This window comes from Myotis myotis, unplaced genomic scaffold, assembly GCF_014108235.1.
Source record: "Myotis myotis isolate mMyoMyo1 unplaced genomic scaffold, mMyoMyo1.p scaffold_m19_p_11, whole genome shotgun sequence".
NCBI lineage: Eukaryota > Metazoa > Chordata > Mammalia > Chiroptera > Vespertilionidae > Myotis > Myotis myotis.
In genome coordinates this window covers 33,670,273-33,688,090 of record NW_023416315.1, presented here as the reverse complement: position 1 = coordinate 33,688,090, position 17,818 = coordinate 33,670,273, and the positions used below count along the sequence as shown (strand labels likewise).

The 17,818-nt window shown below is 38.1% G+C and overlaps 1 protein-coding gene across 1 annotated transcript in view; it reads left to right on the top strand.

Annotated features, from left to right (window-relative positions):
* The window catches only part of NXPH1 (neurexophilin 1), a 275,942-nt gene extending 266,765 nt beyond the window's left edge, over positions 1-9,177 (top strand). The window contains exon 3 of the mRNA XM_036328045.1: positions 3,649-9,177. Within this exon, the coding sequence (XP_036183938.1) occupies positions 3,649-4,410 (762 nt within the window). The 3' untranslated portion in view covers positions 4,411-9,177. The remainder of the gene's footprint in view (positions 1-3,648) is intronic.
* The last annotated feature ends 8,641 nt before the right edge of the window (positions 9,178-17,818 follow it).

Genomic DNA, 17,818 nt, shown 5'->3' with positions numbered 1-17,818 from the left:
AGGTGGATTTCAAAAGTCAGGGTTCTTCTTTTTAAGTGCTTTTAGAATTAGACTTTTACTTGGAATTTCAATCTTGCCCATGCCTGCCTTTCCTCCCCCATCTTCACGTGGTTTCTACAATATTATTTTCCTTCAATTATTCTCTTTTGTCTCTCCCTACCGTGGCACCTCTTCTGCTTGTCCTCCAAGCACTGGCGTTTTTTTACGTGTCATCACCACCTTCTTCTCTATACCATGCTCCATCTATTCAGTACCATCCACTCATATTACAACATCAACATCGCCGCCTCCTCATTTCACCAGACTTTCGGACCCATCTCACAAACATTCTTTTAAATAGCCTCATTAGAATGATGTGCAGGCACTTCAATGTTCAATGTCCCCATGAGATTTTAATTTTATTTTCCAGCTAACTTCTTCTGTATCCCTTATCGTGTAAGCAAACACATTAACTTTTTCATGTTCCTGCTTGGCCAATATATTATCAAGTTGAGTTTATCCTACCTCTAAAATATCTTGTACATCCATTTCTTTTTTTTCTTTTTTTCTCTGTCTTGGTTCAGGCTCGTTGACTTTCTGAAATAAAACATTGCAATTAGTTATTTAACTAGTCATCCTTTTTTCCAAGTCCTCTTCCTACCAACCAACCCACCCTTCAAAGTCCACTCAGTGATTCTTCTAGAGCCAGGACAGCGTTCTTAAAAACAAAACAGAACAAAATATGGTGATTTCCCATTACTTGTAAGATAAAGCTTAAATGTCTTTGCAGAACCTGCACAGTTTGACCTCAGGGTACCTTATTCAAATTCTATTGACTTCTTGCAAGTTCTTTCTCTGTTTCTCCTCCCTATCAGTGCTCCCCAAGGCTCAGAGGCTATTTTCTAGTCTCAAGTTTGACATGTCCTTTTCAGCTTGGTTCTTTTGCCCAGTTTGTTCCTTATGCTTAGAAGAACTCCTCTGATCCAATCTCTATCTTCTTAACCCTCAAATCTCTTTTATCTTTCAGGTCTGAGGATCTTATTTTCTGCTACATCCCAACCTTTTACCTCTGACTGTGCCTCCTACAATGTTGTACATAGTATTGGTCATATCACTATTATTTGCTGAATTGATTCTCCCATTAGACTGGGATGTCCTTGAGGGCAAAGACCATGTCTCATTCTTATATTTCTACTAGAGGCCTGGTGCACGACATTCGTGCACTTGGGAAGGGGGTGCGGTCGCCTCAGCCAGGCCTGCACCCTCTCGCAGTCTGGGACCCCTCAGGGGATGTTCACTTGCCTGCCTAAGCAGGCTTAAGCTGGCAGGCAGACAACCCCTGAGGGGTTCTTAGCTCCTGCCACCTCCATGGCACTCCCCCTGTGGGAGCACTGCTCAGCCAGAAGCCAGGCTCGCTGCTCCTGAGCGCTGCCTTGGAGGCGGGAGAAGCTCCTGCCACCGCTCCTGCCACCGCTTGCCAGCTGTGAGCCTGGCTTCTGGCTGAGTGGCACTCCTCCTGTGGAAGTGCACTGGCCATGGGGGGCAGCTCGTGCGTTGAGCGTCTGCCCCCTGGTGGTCAGTGCGCATCATAGTGACCAGTTGTTCTGCTGTTTGGTCGATTTGCCTATTAGGGTTTTATTATATAGGATTATTTAAGGCAATATTAGCAGAGTCTCACTATGTAGTTATTGAATTATTAATACAACAACATAAATTGGGGTTTTGAAAGGGTCTGGCAACTTTCCTATGGACCCTTCCTGGTTTTTCGTGATTGATATTCTCTTTTAGACATTGCCCTGCTCCTCTCCTAATCTAAGTGAAAGAGAGAATATGAGTATTCAAGACAGTGTTGATAACAGCTGAAACCTGCTCTGATTCTCTACCCAAACTGAGATGTTCTAGAGCAGTGATGGCGAACCTTTTGAGCTCAGCTTGTCAGCATTTTGAAAAACCCTAACTTAACTCTGGTGCCGTGTCACATATAGAAATTTTTTGATATTTGCAACCATAGTAAAACAAAGATTTATATTTTAGATATTTATTTTAGATATTTAAATGCCATTTAACAAAGAAAAATCAACCAAAAAAATGAGTTTGCGTGTCACCTCAGACACGCATGTCATAGGTTCACCATCACTGTTCTAGAGTGTTTTCTTGTCTATTGGCACTACTGGAAACCTTTCACATCATCCCATTGAAGGCAAAAAAATCCACTGCTTCTGGTCATTAAACAGTTTAATAGCTGAACTTATGCTCATCCTTTGTTAACGTAAGTTTTACTATCTACTCAACCTGTCATATTTTTTTTTGGTTGTCATAGTAGCACTTTCAAGAATATATGCTTTCTTTTTAATTGTTTTAGGTTTTGGTTATGTAAAGGAAGATTTATTTTAGGAAAATATTTTTGCTCTCAAGTCCTATTATAAGTAATTCATTTACATAAAATATTACCCAGTGGGATTCAGAGTATATAGTAGTTAGTGATACTAATGTTGAACACTCAACATAGTTCAGGCACTCTCTGTCTTAGTGTTTTAGATGGAGTATTCTGTTTAATTCTCACAATAGCTCTGGGAAGGAGTGGGTATCATTTTCCTATTCTTTCGAAGAGTGAAACAGAAACATAAACAAGTTAAGGAACTTGGCTGCATCATACATCACATCCTGAATTGAGATTCAGGCGGTCTGACTCTGGAGCTCACACTCATAATTGCTACAGCTGTGGAGAGTATAATTTAGAACTAAATTTCTATTCTACCTGAAAACCAGAGGTTTGTCTGCCTGCAATAATCTTATAATCCTTTCAAATATATTGGTTCTTCTTCCTTGAAATCATGTCTCCTGCTTCTACATTTTTTCCTTCCACCCTCCCAGATGCCACTGGTAAATTGCTCTTTAATTCCCTTTGCCTCCTTCTTTGGTACAATTTCTTTACTGCTTCATGAGCCAGTGCACCATGGATGTACAGCCCCTCTAGATTGACCATTATGTATGGGATATTGTGTATTAGATGTTTTCATTTATGTCCCTTTTCCTAAACCACATTTTAAAACCCTTAAGATTAAAAAGTATGTCTTATGCAATATGTTCCTTACTTATAATAAATGATAATAAACATTTTGTCTTGACCTGTTGAAAAATACCAGAGTCTCTGCAAAACTAAATTTTCTGACATGATTGTGACATGGATTAACAAAAGTCTATAGGATGTTGGTTGACATATTTCAGAGAGTCATACAGTTTTAAAGCTTATAGTAATTCTGAAGTAGAAAAAAGAATTATAAAATTTTATTTTAAAACTGTTTAGATTTTGGTGGTAAGAAATCATAACTTTAGTTTGATTTCTGTTTGAATTTAATTTGCTTTATTCATGTTAGATGAACCTGTGACTCATCAAAGTCAATGTTTTTACAGTCTTTTCGTCATGTTTAGTGGTGGCTTTCTTTTCTCTTTCTTTTCTTTTCTGTTTTGAATCCACCTACACCTCATCTCTTACATCATTATGTAAAACCAGAAGTGGTATTTTGTTACATATTAATAAATATTGGCCAGATGCTGAAGGTAATTTAGGACGTGTCATTTGATTCTGCGTCTCTCTGAATGGCTCTGATCTGCGTGCTGGATGTTCAGACACTGAGATGTAAATGCCATTTTCTGTTCTGTTTTCAGGTCACGTGTGCCAATTTAACAAATGGTGGAAAGTCAGAACTTCTAAAATCGGGAAGCAGCAAATCCACACTAAAGCACATATGGACAGAAAGCAGCAAAGACTTGTCTATCAGCCGCCTCCTGTCACAGACTTTTCGTGGCAAAGAAAACGATACAGATTTAGACCTGCGATATGACACCCCAGAACCTTATTCTGAGCAAGACCTCTGGGACTGGCTGAGGAACTCCACGGACCTTCAAGAGCCTCGGCCTAGGGCCAAGCGAAGGCCCATTGTTAAGACGGGCAAGTTTAAGAAAATGTTTGGATGGGGTGACTTTCACTCCAACATCAAAACAGTGAAGCTAAACCTGTTGATAACTGGGAAAATTGTAGATCATGGCAATGGGACATTTAGTGTTTACTTCAGGCATAATTCCACGGGTCAAGGGAATGTATCTGTCAGCTTGGTGCCCCCGACAAAAATAGTGGAATTCGACTTGGCACAACAAACCGTGATTGATGCCAAAGATTCCAAGTCCTTTAACTGTCGCATTGAATATGAAAAGGTTGACAAGGCCACCAAGAACACACTCTGCAACTATGACCCTTCAAAAACCTGTTACCAGGAGCAGACCCAAAGTCATGTATCCTGGCTCTGCTCCAAGCCCTTCAAGGTGATCTGTATTTACATTTCCTTTTATAGTACAGATTATAAACTGGTACAGAAAGTGTGCCCCGACTACAACTATCACAGCGACACACCTTACTTCCCCTCGGGATGAGGGTGATCGTGAGGTGGATCGAGACTGAAGCCTGAGGAGTTAAAGGTCATATGACAGGGCTGTCACCTCAGAGAAGAAGGTCACATCTGTTGCCTGGAATATGTCTACACTGCTGCTCTTGTCAACTGGCTGCAAATATGCTAGTGGAAAACAATCTGATGTAATTTCTGCCCAGTCAGCTTCATCTCTCAGTATAGTTGTAAATCACCATAGGTTTTCAAGCCACACTTGAAGACACGCTCTCACACATAGATGTACACAAACACACACACTGAACACATTTCAGCTGGCATCTGTCACGACTCCTGTTCAGAGGGCTTGCATTGTCTGACTCATAATGGTTCAGGATAAAATATCAACAGGCAAAAGGATTAACTTGACAGTGGATGGTTTCTAACACTTGCTGTTGTGGAAATCCCTTTTAAAGTCTTGAGCACATGCTAATCAATAGTCCCCATTCATGCATACCTATTGCTTGGAGTAGCTGTACTGGTAAATACTACTGTAGGAGTATATGCTTGTTAAAATGGAAAAAAATATGTCTTTAGAGCTCAGTATTCTTTATTTTATGAACAACAACAAAGTGTAGTAACTTTTTTCCAGCATACTGTAGGCACATTCAAGGTGATACAAGATGGCTCTTTTTTCTATGGAGGGAGCCTGTTCTCAGTAAAGATGAGCCAACATTTGGAATTTACATGTGGGCAGATACTGGAGTACAGCTTTCATCACCAACCATTGGACTTTTTGCAAAGTTGAGACCAGCTAAAGCTGCTTAAAACAAGTTCTGATCATTCTATAAGAAAGGAAATGCCTGACAGACACCATGTAAGTTATAAGTGTCTGTCTTATCTTTACTACACACAAATATTGTAATAAATTCAATATCCTAGTCTTCATTTGTATGAATGGTTTGTATTGTACATAGTTTAACCAAGTGTTATTTGAGCTGCTTATTAATATTAACTTGTACTTGTCTCTCTGCTTGTTATTGGTTAAAAAAGAAAAAAAAAGGATATGAGGAATCCATTTTATCAATGTAGCTGTGAATTCCATTAAAAAAAGGAAAGTTAATGTACAAAGCATTTATTCAGCTCAAGTATTGTTGACAGCTATACACATATACCATTACAGTCTGTCTGTATTTAGATATTTTATTTCTGGACAAAATGAAATGTACATAAAAATAAAATGCTTAAAGTTGAGTTTCAATATGTGCTTGTGTAGGATGATGATTTAAGTGGTTGTGACCAGAAGAATGTATTGAAGCACATGGTTTTGCATCATATATCTCTAAACTTGTACAGAACTATCTAACCTGCTATTAGTTTCCCAGTCAAAACAACTTAGGAGTTTCCATATCAAGGCTGGAAAACAATTGTGGCATAGGGCATTGCATACATTTTTGCTTTACTGTCATGTTAATTATTCAAGAATACCAAAAATCAATGAACACAAGGGGATCATTGAGATCTCCTAAATTAATTGCAACTGGTTGGGCTTTTTCTTGTACAGAGTCTTTATTTAGCAGGGGGATTGAGAGGAAGGTAATCTTTTTTCTTTAAAAAAAAAAAAAAGAAAAGGTGTCTGAAGACTGTGGCTGATATTCTACGGTAATGACTCAGCTCAATTGAGAATATTACACCAGCAGTAGAATGCTTTAGTGCTCGATTTACCTATACTAAGTGAGGTCAACTTATCTATATAGCATTGTTTACAGACATTAAACTTTTTCTTAAAAATAATTGCTCTATACAATCCCAGCAAAATAAACAGAAGAAGAAATATGTAAGGCAACTCATTTTTAAAGGCACAAATTGGGGATTGGGGTATGAAGAGTTTAAAAAGTCAACTATGAGGCTGAATAAAGGACACTTACCCCTTCTCATTTCCCTTTCATGCTGCATAGAAATAAATAAATGTGTTTTCATGTAGAAAATAACAGAAGGTACTACAGGGAACCCTGAACCACAAGAGTTCTAAATTAAGAGCTCAGTAATTGATTTAACTAATGAGAGGCTTCAACAGCAAATTAAAGATACACCATCCTGTTAAATGTCCATCTCTCAAAATTTTCCAATATAACTAGACAACCATTTATATCAAGGTATTAATTAATTTGCCATGGGATTTAGAAGCTAATGTTAAAACAGACTCCCTGGATCGCCAGGCAATAAGAGCTTCATGAGTTCTAGCTGCTGGACATACTTTCCATGGCTAAATCTTGTTATTCTGGGGTTTATTTATCAGAGTGATCACTTAGGAGTTAGTTCTCTCTTAATAAAAAGGGGAATAAGTGAGAAGGGAAAGATAATATTTTCTAGGATCATTTGCTTGGTGGACCATGACTTTCACCATGTGACCTAATCTGTCCTTTTGCTCTCCACAATTCAAGATGACATGAAAATATGCTTCAACTCTGCTTGGCTGCCCTGCTCTTTAGCCTCCTGATGAAATGTTTATTTTAAAATTTTGTAAACATTCAGAACATAGATAACTAACATTCAATGAACTGAATCAGTTTTCTGTAGGTTTTCTTTAGAAGAAAAATAAAAGAAAAAGAAAACATAGCAAACTTCCTTCTAATAAGGTTTTCCATTTTTAAAATTCCAAGCTTTCGGGACTTTTTTTTTTTTTTCTGGACCTGTACACACTTCTCCTAAACTCCTACTTCATCAACACCTCCATTTGTAATATAGAAAGGTCATGATAATACAGAACTTTGATTCAAAAGAGAAGCTATTTGTATCAGTATACTCTTCCTGTGTTAGACAAGGAAGTGCGTGAAGGAAGATGATGAATATGAAGTTTCAAAGGTTCAAATAAACACTTTATTAAGGCAACTTGTTGCTTCAACAAAGTACTGTAAAGTTTTAGTTATGCTAGAAAATCATTTGTTATTTGGAAAAAGTCAACTTTAAGCTGCACTAAGGAAACCATTTTCTTTAGTCTCTAATATTATTTCACAGCTTAGCTAAGATACAGAAAAAAACTTCAAGTTGGAAATAGATGACACCTGATGTGAACATGGGCTTGTTATTATCTATTCGTTTCAGAAACATTTTAGTAAGAGTGAACTTATGAAGACATGATTATCACAGCTTTTTACCTCATGGAAGAAAAATTATACAAGTTATTGATTTACCTAGTTATGATAAAAACAATGAATTGTCATGGTATCGTTATAATTGGGCATTTTAGGGGGTCTATGGCTTTTGTGAGAATTTTTCTGCATGAGTAAAAGGGATATAAACTGTTAACAGTTCAGTCCTGAAGTTCTGGGAGTTACTATTCTGCAAGTAATTGAGAAACTTGTTATATTTGAAACTGTGGACTGGGAATCTTCAGGTTCCTACATTTCAGCAATAAACTGTAAGCCATATTTTTGCACAGAATAGATTAAAAAAGTCATGAGAAGCCTGAGAAAGTGTTTGTCTTTTCCCTTGAACCCACGGCTTTACATGTAAGAACAGCTTCACCAATGAGAACAGCTCTTTGGAAAAGGAATTTGTGTCTCCACCATCAACTTTGAATGCCAACTTTTAGCCTGAAGCAAATTCCAATGGCTGTGTTTATAAAGCTTTGGAAGACTTGATTGATGTACCACTTTCAGACATTTACTGATATCTATTCAATTATCAATCTATTGTGTATTTATCTTTTCATTTTATTTAAATAGAATGCAAATCAGTTGATGCATTCAAAAATTAAAAATTTAAAAGCATTTATTTTCATAAAAATAATTACTATTTACCTAATTTGTAGATGACAGAAACTGAGAACCTTAATACCCAGAACTGAATCCTGAAAAACTGGTAGGTCAAACTTTTCTCAGGAGTCCCATGCATATAAAAATGTGATTTCAGGGGTTGGGAACATGAGGAAAGCAATCTTTCTTAATAAAAATTTACAGTGTATCGTTGGGTTTTATATCTGATTCTATCAGAAATATTTTTAAGTAAATTAATAATTTTTTCTCTTTTTAGTAGGATGGCAAAGAACAGAAATCCCGTGAGAGAGTTTCAGTTTCAATTTGTTTGTGTGAGGAAGGTCTAGAGAAACAGCCTACAATTAGGAGAGACTACTTTTGGCAAGCAACTGGCCAAGTGTTCCACACTTGATTAAAAACATTTTAATGTTTATAGTTCTGCATTTGCAGGAATATGTCTTTTATCACTGATGGATTGGAAGATGACTTCAAAGGTCCCAGAAGTGATGGATGCAAAAAATTTACAGACCTTCTGTCAGTGGCTATAGTGGCTGTTGCCATTGCAGTTGCTAGTGGAGGTATCAGGTGTTGGTTCCCAAATTCCAACCAGTGAATTAGACACACAGCTAAAGGTCTGTTCACATCATACACCTGGCAGGTGCGGGCTCTTTAGTTCCTAATTCTATGTCAGGCCTCCAAAGAGACAAGGAGGATGACTGCTCTCTGATGATCAAATTCCTTGACTCATATATAGAGGTAAACTGTATTTGTATTTAAAGAAATAATGCAAGAAAATTGTTAGAATGCTACTATTGCCAAATAAGTATTTTTTTAAATAAAATATTTTTTCTGTTACTTCATCAATTTTCTGAAATGCAATTTTATTATTAAAATCAATTTCTTTGCATTTTAAACAAGTTTTTGGTAGAAAGCATAGTCAAATGACATAGCCTAAGCATGTTGAAAGTATTTCATGGAATTTTTAAAAATTTAGTATAATTTACTTATTAGCTTAGTTTCAAGTGTACAACATAATGATTAAATGTATATATTTTGAGATGATCTCCATAATAAATCTAGCTAACTTCTATCACTTTACATAGTTATGAATATTTTTTTCTTGTGATGAGAACTTTTAAGGTTGCTCTCTTAGCAAGTTTCAAATATGTAATACAGTGTAATTAACTACTAGAGTCCCGATGCATAGATTCGTGCACATTGAAAGGAAATTAATTAGAAGGTGGCCGGTGGGCAGGACAGGGCGAGACAGGCCAGACATGCCCTGGTGCCAACTTTTCACTGTCCCTTCATGGCTGGCCATACCTGGGGTGGTGCTGGGGCTCTAAGGGCATCTGCAGACTGAGTGGGGTCCCTCCCGCAGGTGGGGTCCCTCGGCCTGGCCTGTGGAGGTCAGGCCGAAACCGGTAGTCTAACATCCCCGGAGGGGTCCCGGAGTGCGAGAGGGCACTCTACAAAGTTGCTGTTGCTTGGCAGCTCCTGTGTTGAGCGTCTGCCCCTGGTAGTCAGTGCACGTCATACCAACCGGCTGATTGGCTGGTCGGCTGATTGGCCGGTAGCTTAGGCTTTTATATATACAGATAGTCACCATACTATATATTTCATTCATATGTATTTTATAACTGGAAGCATGTACACTTTGACCTCCTTCACCCATTTTGACATCACTTCCCCACCTCTAGCATCCACCAATCTGTTTTCTGTATCTATGAGCTTGTTTTGTTTTTTAGGATTCCACATGTGAGACCATGCAATAATTCTCTCTTTTTTTTTTTTACGTATCTCAGTATAAGGCCGTCAAGGCCCACCCACCAATAAATACAAGGAAACTGTCCTCTTAACAGAGAGAAAACCATATTCTTATTTTGCACCAGTATACTTTTGATATTAAACTCCTTTTTATAATTTAATTTTGGCACTAACACCCAGACATCGAAAAATATCACATCTTTTATATATATATATATATATATATATATATATATATATATATATACCCATAAACATACAGAGAGATGCAAACAAAAATGTTATAGTTTCCATTCTAAAATTTTAGTCATGAATCAAACACAATACAAAACTTGCTAGTTTATAAACAACCTATGGAAGGCAGGCAGTGGTTGGCAAACTCATTAGTCAACAGAGCCAAATATCAACAGTACAATGATTGAAATTTCTTTTGAGAGCCAAATTTTTTAAACTTAAACTATATCGGTAGGTACATTGTTATTAACTTAATTAGGGTACTCCTAAGGCTTAGGAAGAGCCACACTCAAGGGGCCAAAGAGCCGCATGTGGCTCTTGAGCTGCAGTTTGCTGACCACAGGTAGGGGGTAAGAGATCTACCAAAGGACTTAATATGCATGCATATGAGTATAACCAATGGACACAGATGGGGGAGCGGGAGAGGGATTGTGCTGGGGGTTGGGTGCAGCTGGGGAGAGGTCAATGGGGTGAAAAGGAGACTTATGTAATACATTAAACAATAAAGAACTTAATTATTTTTTAAAAGAACAATTGGAACAAAATTGTGTTTCCGGCAGATGGACAAAGTTGAAGTAACCTGTTCAGATGACCAATGATTTTTATTAAAGATTTTTTATTTGCATGTTGTAAGAATTGTTTTTGAGCTATTTTTCTTTTTCTGTCTCACTGCACCCCCATCTCCTTCTTCTTTAGAGGAAAGAAAGAAATATGGTTTCATTAAACATTTTAACTCAATACCTGGGGGTTGATGAAACATAATTTTATGCCATTTTTTCTGAACTCTAAAAAACAGTTAACTTTCTTTGAGCTATTTTTCAAGTTCTTTTGTCTTTTAGAAGCTTCTGCATACTACAGAATGCCTTCCATTGGCAGAGCTTTGAGACTCTCTTGTCAAGGGTGGGCCTTAAGGTGGACTTAGATTTGTTAGTTTCCCCAAAGTGGCCACTACAATCCCAAATCATCCAAAATGTTAACCATTTCCTATAAAGGCACAAGATCCTGCTCCACAGTGGGTATACATATAGGAAGCAGTTTTTTTTGAAGGAAAAAAAGAGTTTTAGACGAGGTGGAACCCACCTTTGCCTAGGTTGCCTAAGAGGTATGAAGTAGCAGCTGTTTCTAAACAGCTGTTTCAAATCTGGGAATCACATGTTTTCCTCCCTTTTGAACAGAATAGGGTTACTTACCAAGAAGCGTCACCAAACAAAACACAGACCTGCACCATCAAGTGGGAAAGCTCGCAATTCAGAGAGCTGAGCTCAGGTCTGAGAATGATTTACTCCCAAACTTCAGGGTCAGCGAGAAAACAGTGCAGCCAATGGACTGTGGGTACCAGCACCCTTTTGTTCACTGGCCTCTGAGTTTTTGGGGTCTTCCTTGGATCTCACTTTTGAAGCCATGAACTGTCAAAAGTTTAGAAATAAATGAATCACCAAAGCAGTAATCAACCAAAGTTTATTGTGCATACACCAAAAGACAGCTTGTAACTGGGAGCACTCCAAGCAAAACATGAAGTGAGACCTAGGGGTATAGTGTTATAAAGCAGCTTATATAGTGAGGAAGCAGTGACTGTTGATTCTTCACAGTGATTGGCGATAATATTCAATTTTTCTTAAATTAAGGGGGAATTAGATAGTGGTTGCCTCATCAATTTTGGGGAAATGTTTTGCTTGTGATTTCTAGAGGTATGAGCAAGAAATGATGTGGGTCAAGTTAGACTTGCAAAATAAACTAAATTAATTTTTGTATGATTACGTGATTTGATTATGTGTAGGATTATGTGATTTGTCTGCTCAGGAAATTTTCAAGGTCGGTCTTCATTTGTTTTTTTATTTTAACAAGTTAAACAAACAAGGTAGCACCTGTTGGCGGCTTTAGTAAGGCAGAAAGAGCCTGTGAAGTGGTGTCTGCCAGCAGGGCCCTGTTTCAAAATTAGCAAAAGAATTGCTTTCACATGAGGCCTGGGGGCTTTTCAAAGGGCCCAGCTGGGCCTGGGTCAGGTAGTCTGCTCCGGCCCTTTAAAAGCCCATCCTCAGTTCCCTGCAATCTTGTGCGGGCCTCCTGGACGCCAGTCCTGCCAGTTTCAAAGACAGTTGTTTTGGGGCCTCCTCTCTCAGGTTCAGGCCTTAAAAGTTGGGGTGCTTGATGTGGGGTCTGAACCCTTCGCGCCTCAGAAAGAAGCCCCTGGTTTTGATGAGCCCCCTCCTGACTGTGGTGGGGTTTATGGTGAGATGGTGTCTCATCCTCGCCCACCAGCTTGCAGTGGGCTCCTCTCATGTGCCCGATGGAAGGCGAGCCTCTGCTAGTTAGTTGTTAGAGGAAATTGCCCATATGCAGCAATAGATTTGTGCTGCGCAGGGGAGGAGGCGACTTCAAGATCTTTCTGCGTTGCCATCTGAGCCAGAACTTACGACCTTCTTAAAAGAGGTAAGCAATGATTCTTTTCTGTTTCTAAAAAATAAATATTTTTATTGATTTCAGAGAGGAAGGGAGAGGAAGCAAGAGATAGAAACATCAATGATGAGAGAGAATCATTGATGGGTGCCTCCTGCACGCCCCGCACTGGGGATGGAGTCCACAACCTGGGCATGTGCCCTGACCCAGAACGGTGACCTCCTGGTTCATAGGTCGATGTTCAACCATGGATCCACACCTGCCAGGCTGACTATTTTCTTTTATTACTCCCTTCACCCCAAAGAGAAAGGGGTGCAAGTCCTGGATCATGGCTAATACCTACTGGGCACTTAAGGATGAGCCCTTTACTGTGATGAGCGTCGTCCATGCGGTCCCTCATTTAAGCAGCGCGGCTTTGTGAGGTAAATGCTCCTATTCTGACCCTGTGGCAATGAGGAGTTGATGCTTGGAGGTAGGCGGTGACTTACCTGAGAATTGCCTAAGCCAGTCGACTACTGTGGCAGCCAGTATGGTTCCCCAAACCCGTCTTTGTGAAATCGTGTTGATTTAGGGCCAGAAGTGTCTTTGAGCTTCATGAGGATGGAAAGTTGCAGGGCAGGGGATGAGAATAGCTGTGATGTAATTTTGAATGACCACTCAGTCCCTGCATAGGAATGTTGTTTCAGGGAAATCCTACGGTATGTTTAGGAAAGTCTCAACAAATGGCTTCAGTTTTTTTTTCCCCTCAAAAATGAGTGAAGTGATTTTAATATAGTTCTCAGTCAACACTCTTCATGTCATTTCATAATGTGTCCTTCTGCTATACACGTTGAATTGTTTTTTCCCCACAGAGGGAAAACAAAAATGCGTGGCTGTGTTATGCATAAACCTTAAGTAGGTGGAGAAATTTGGAAGGATTGCTCAGTCTTTTTTCTGTCATGTTTCATTTTGTTGCTGTTTCTACATCTTATTCTTAAATGAAACACACCAAAAAAAATGTAACCGTTTTCTTGCTTTACTTTCTCAAGTTCTTTAGAGACCTGATCTATATACAAAAACAGGGAGTAGAATATGTACTTAGTGATACTTTTGCCTGTTGTACCTGGCCCTCTGAATATAACAGGGATACTTATACTTGTTCCAATATTTCCTAATATTGAAAATTAACATTCTTTAACTATAATGAAACTATAATTTAACTATAATTCAGAAACTATAATGGTTTATACTCCAATGGTTTAACTAGAATCAAGTTAAAAATATTTTCATGTTATAGAGAATTTGAGTCCTCTTCTCATTGTTAACTAAGCTGATCTCCACTTTTTAATTTTACTCCAAATTTAAGGAAAAATTGAGTTTATCATTAAAATCACACTTGTGTTTAAGTCTGAAATACTTGTAAAATTTTCCTTCCCATAAGTTATAAAAATTAAGGGGCTAGCTGAGTTTGCAAATGTAGTTCTTTATTTTCTTTAATTTACAGGTTTTTCTTTTATTTATTTATTTTCAGCTATTACTCAGGCATGATCTTTTATATATATATTATTGATTTTTTACAGAGAGGAAGTGAGAGGGATAGAGAGTTAGAAATATCAATCAGCTGCCTCCTGCACACCCCCTACTGGGGATGTGCCCGCAACCAAGGTACATGCCCTTAACCGGGATCGAACCTTGGACCTTTCAATCCGCAGGCCGATGGTCTATCCACTGAGCCAAACTGGTTAGGGCTAGGCATGACCTTTTGAAGTACATGCTCCCAACCCCTTTATACACACATTTACTTCTTTGGACCATATGAGCTTTCTCTGACTTGCCACATTCTGGCCTCTGCTACACCTGTAAGTGTAGATTTGAAAATTTAGCAGAGATAATGGCTTTGACCAAGAAGATTTTCTTTATTGATTTTTTTAGCTTGAATTATGTACTAGTATATCAAAATGGGGAATTGGGAGTATTAAGGCCCAAGTTCTACATCATATCTAGTAGAGTTTGTTGGAAACAAGATCATACAGAGCCAATACCTCCTCATTCATTACTCCCACTCAGAATAGGTGCTCCTTATTCATACTATCAACAAAGGGAATTCACTATTGGAAAGAAGATTATGAATATCAGCATGTTTCTGGGAAATGCCTTGTGCTCTTGGGGATCTGGGAGCAGAAGGAACTTGCTTTGGGGTGGAATCTGGGGAAGCAGTGAACCTGGCAGTGGAGTTGAGATGGCTGTTTGAAGTTCTAGGCCATTAGGAATGGGGTGTAAAAGGTGTCATGAGAGCCCTGGCCAGTTTGGCTAAATGGTTAGATCATCAGCCCATGGACTGAAGGGTCACAGGTTCAATCCCAAGTCAAGGGCACATACCTGGGTTGGAGGATTTAAAAAAGTATAATGAGAAAAGCAGAAAGTTTTCTATTTTATTCAAGAGTGGCATAAACTTGACAGAACCCAATATACTCACCTGACCTTGAGGTTGGGCATATGCAGGAGCACTCTACTATACCTGACAACTGGAGCCAGGTGGGATGTGTATCTCTGAGGAGACCAAAGTGGGTTGATGATGAATGAGAATCAGGTGCCATCTCCTCCCAGCACCATGGCATTATGTATGCCTTGTGCAAGTTTTATGCAACCTTGGGAACAGGTGGGGAGAACCCCTAGCTAGACTGAAATTGGCCTCAATTGGCTGAGATTTTAGAGCTTTCCATATGGTTGGATTTGAGCTTAAGATAAAAATTAAGTTATAGGAAGGTAAAATTGCATTTACTTCACAATTGATCATGTGACTTGAAATTAACATCTGCTAGATAGTATTTCATTCATACTATTCATAGAATTGTTGATACCTGTTTTGTGGAAGATGCAGTGCTAGCACACTAAGAGAAATTTTACTACAGAGGCACTTAGATTGAAGGACAAAGTAATTTATTAAACTGCAGAAAGGACTTTATGACTTTTATTGTGCTTTCCCTCCAATATAAATTCTTAATTTTATTTTGACTTCAATAACCATTTATAATGATGGTTTTGGATTAAAAGGATAATTATGGAGGGATGAAGGAGTAAGTAGAGGGTAAATAAAGTTTTTAACACACACCTTCAATCATCCTTTTTTTCCTTTCTTTTTCAGTCACATATTTAGAGTTTATGGGTAAAGGTAGAAGTCAATTCCTGACACATTGAAATAAATGGAATGTTTAGGGTATCTGATAGGGCTCTGTCAAGGAAAATGCCGTACAGTGAAAATAGGACTCAACCTAACTCAGCAGACTTCAAGTCTAACACTCTCTCTATTATACTTCAATCTTATTTTCCCCACCCTCCCTGGGAGCTCCCACTTACATATTTGTAAAATAGCATTTCTAGACGAAGTCATGGCTTACAAACATATTTCATGAATCCTTAGATTTCCAACAAGGTGCCTCCTGAGCTTTGCAGTGGGACATGAAGAAGGCCAAGGAAAGGTGGTATGGAGCCATCTGCATAACTTTTCACCCGAGTATTCACTTATTCAAAATGTATTTCCAGAATGCCTACCATGCATCATGCACTGGTATTCTGTGAAATCAATAGACTTTTTTTAACCTTCACCCAAGGATATGCTTCTCATTGATTCTAGACAGGAAGGAAGGGAGAGAAGAAGGGGGAGGGAGAGGGGGAGAGAGTAACATCATTTGCCTCACACATCTACCCCAACTGGGGATTGAACCCATTGAGTGTGTATTTGCCCTGACTGGGAATTGAACTTGGGACCCTTCGGTGCATGGGATGATGTTCTATCTACTGAACCACACTGGCCAGGATGAATCAATAGATTTTCCATTGTCCAGTAGTATTCCATGTGTAGAACTACTACAATATGTTTGTTTACGTGTTGATGGCCAGTTGGGTTGCTTCCAGTTTGGGGCTGTTATGAATAAAGCTGCTTTGAACACTTGTGAACATGTGGACTGTGTTTTCAATTCTTTTAGGTAAATACATAACAGTGGAATTGCTAATTTGTTTTTTCAAGGTATGCTTACCTTTAAGAAAAAAAGCAAGCTAGTTTACAAAGTGGCTATATACATTTTACATTTCTAACCCCAGGAATGTGAGTTACATTGGCCCTATGTCTTCCACAATACTAGGTATTGTCAGTCATTTTAATCTTAGCAATGCTAGTAGCTTTGTAATAATATCTCATTAAGATTTAGTTTTAGTTAACATTTCCCTCATGATCCCTCATGAGGTTGAATATCTTTTCAGATGCCTATTGCTATTTATATACCTTTTTTTAGTGTCTTTTAATGTATTTGACTCTTTAAAATATTTAATTAGTTGAAGTTCTTCATATACAGTCTTGGGCAAAAGTAGGTTTATAGTTGTGAGTACACAAAACATTATTTATTAATTATATTATTTTCCATACAAGCAACTGTAAATCTACTTTGCCTAGGGCTATATTTTGAATATCAGCCCTGTTTCAGATATACAGGGGTGGATAAAAGTAGATTTACAGTTACATTGTGACATTATTTTGAGTTAATAAAGCTATTGTAAAAATCAAAACTTGCATGTCTTTTTCTATACAAACAACTGTAAATCTACTTTTGTCTACCCCTTTATGTGCTGCTAAATTTTCCTCACCTTAGCTTGCCTTTCATTTTAATAGTAACTTAAGATCAACCGAAGGACTTGTATGCATGCATATAAGCATAACCAATGGACATAAGACACTGGGGGGTAGGGGAGGCCAGGGGATTGTCAAGGGTGGGGGGGAAAAAAAAGGACACATATGTAATACCCTTTGTAATACTTTAAGCAATAAAAAAAAGAAAAGAAAAAAAAGAAAAGTAGAGTCCAATATACTATGTTTTATGGTTAGTGTTTTTTGGTGTTTTCCCTAAGAAATCTTTCTCTACTCTTTATTTTCTTTTGGAGGTTCTGGAGTTTTAGCTTTTTTGTTTCCTTGTTTTGACCTATGCAGCATTTGAAGTTAGCTTTTGTGTTATGTGAGGTGTGGGTTGAAGTGTTTTTTTAAATGGACATACAGTTTTTCCAGAAACATTTATTGAGAAGACTATTTTTCCCAATTTAATTATCTTGACAACTTTACAAAAATTAATTGGAAGTATAAAAGTGGTCTGCCATTATTCCATTGATCTGTGTTTATACATGTTGATGTGTTTTGATTTCATTTTTCCTCATTTTAATATACTATGTTTCCTTGTCATTTTAAGAACCATAGTGTATTTAGACATATGCTGTTCAATTTCCAAATATTTAGGAATTTTCAGACATCTTTTTGTTTTGGGTGCTTACTTCAAT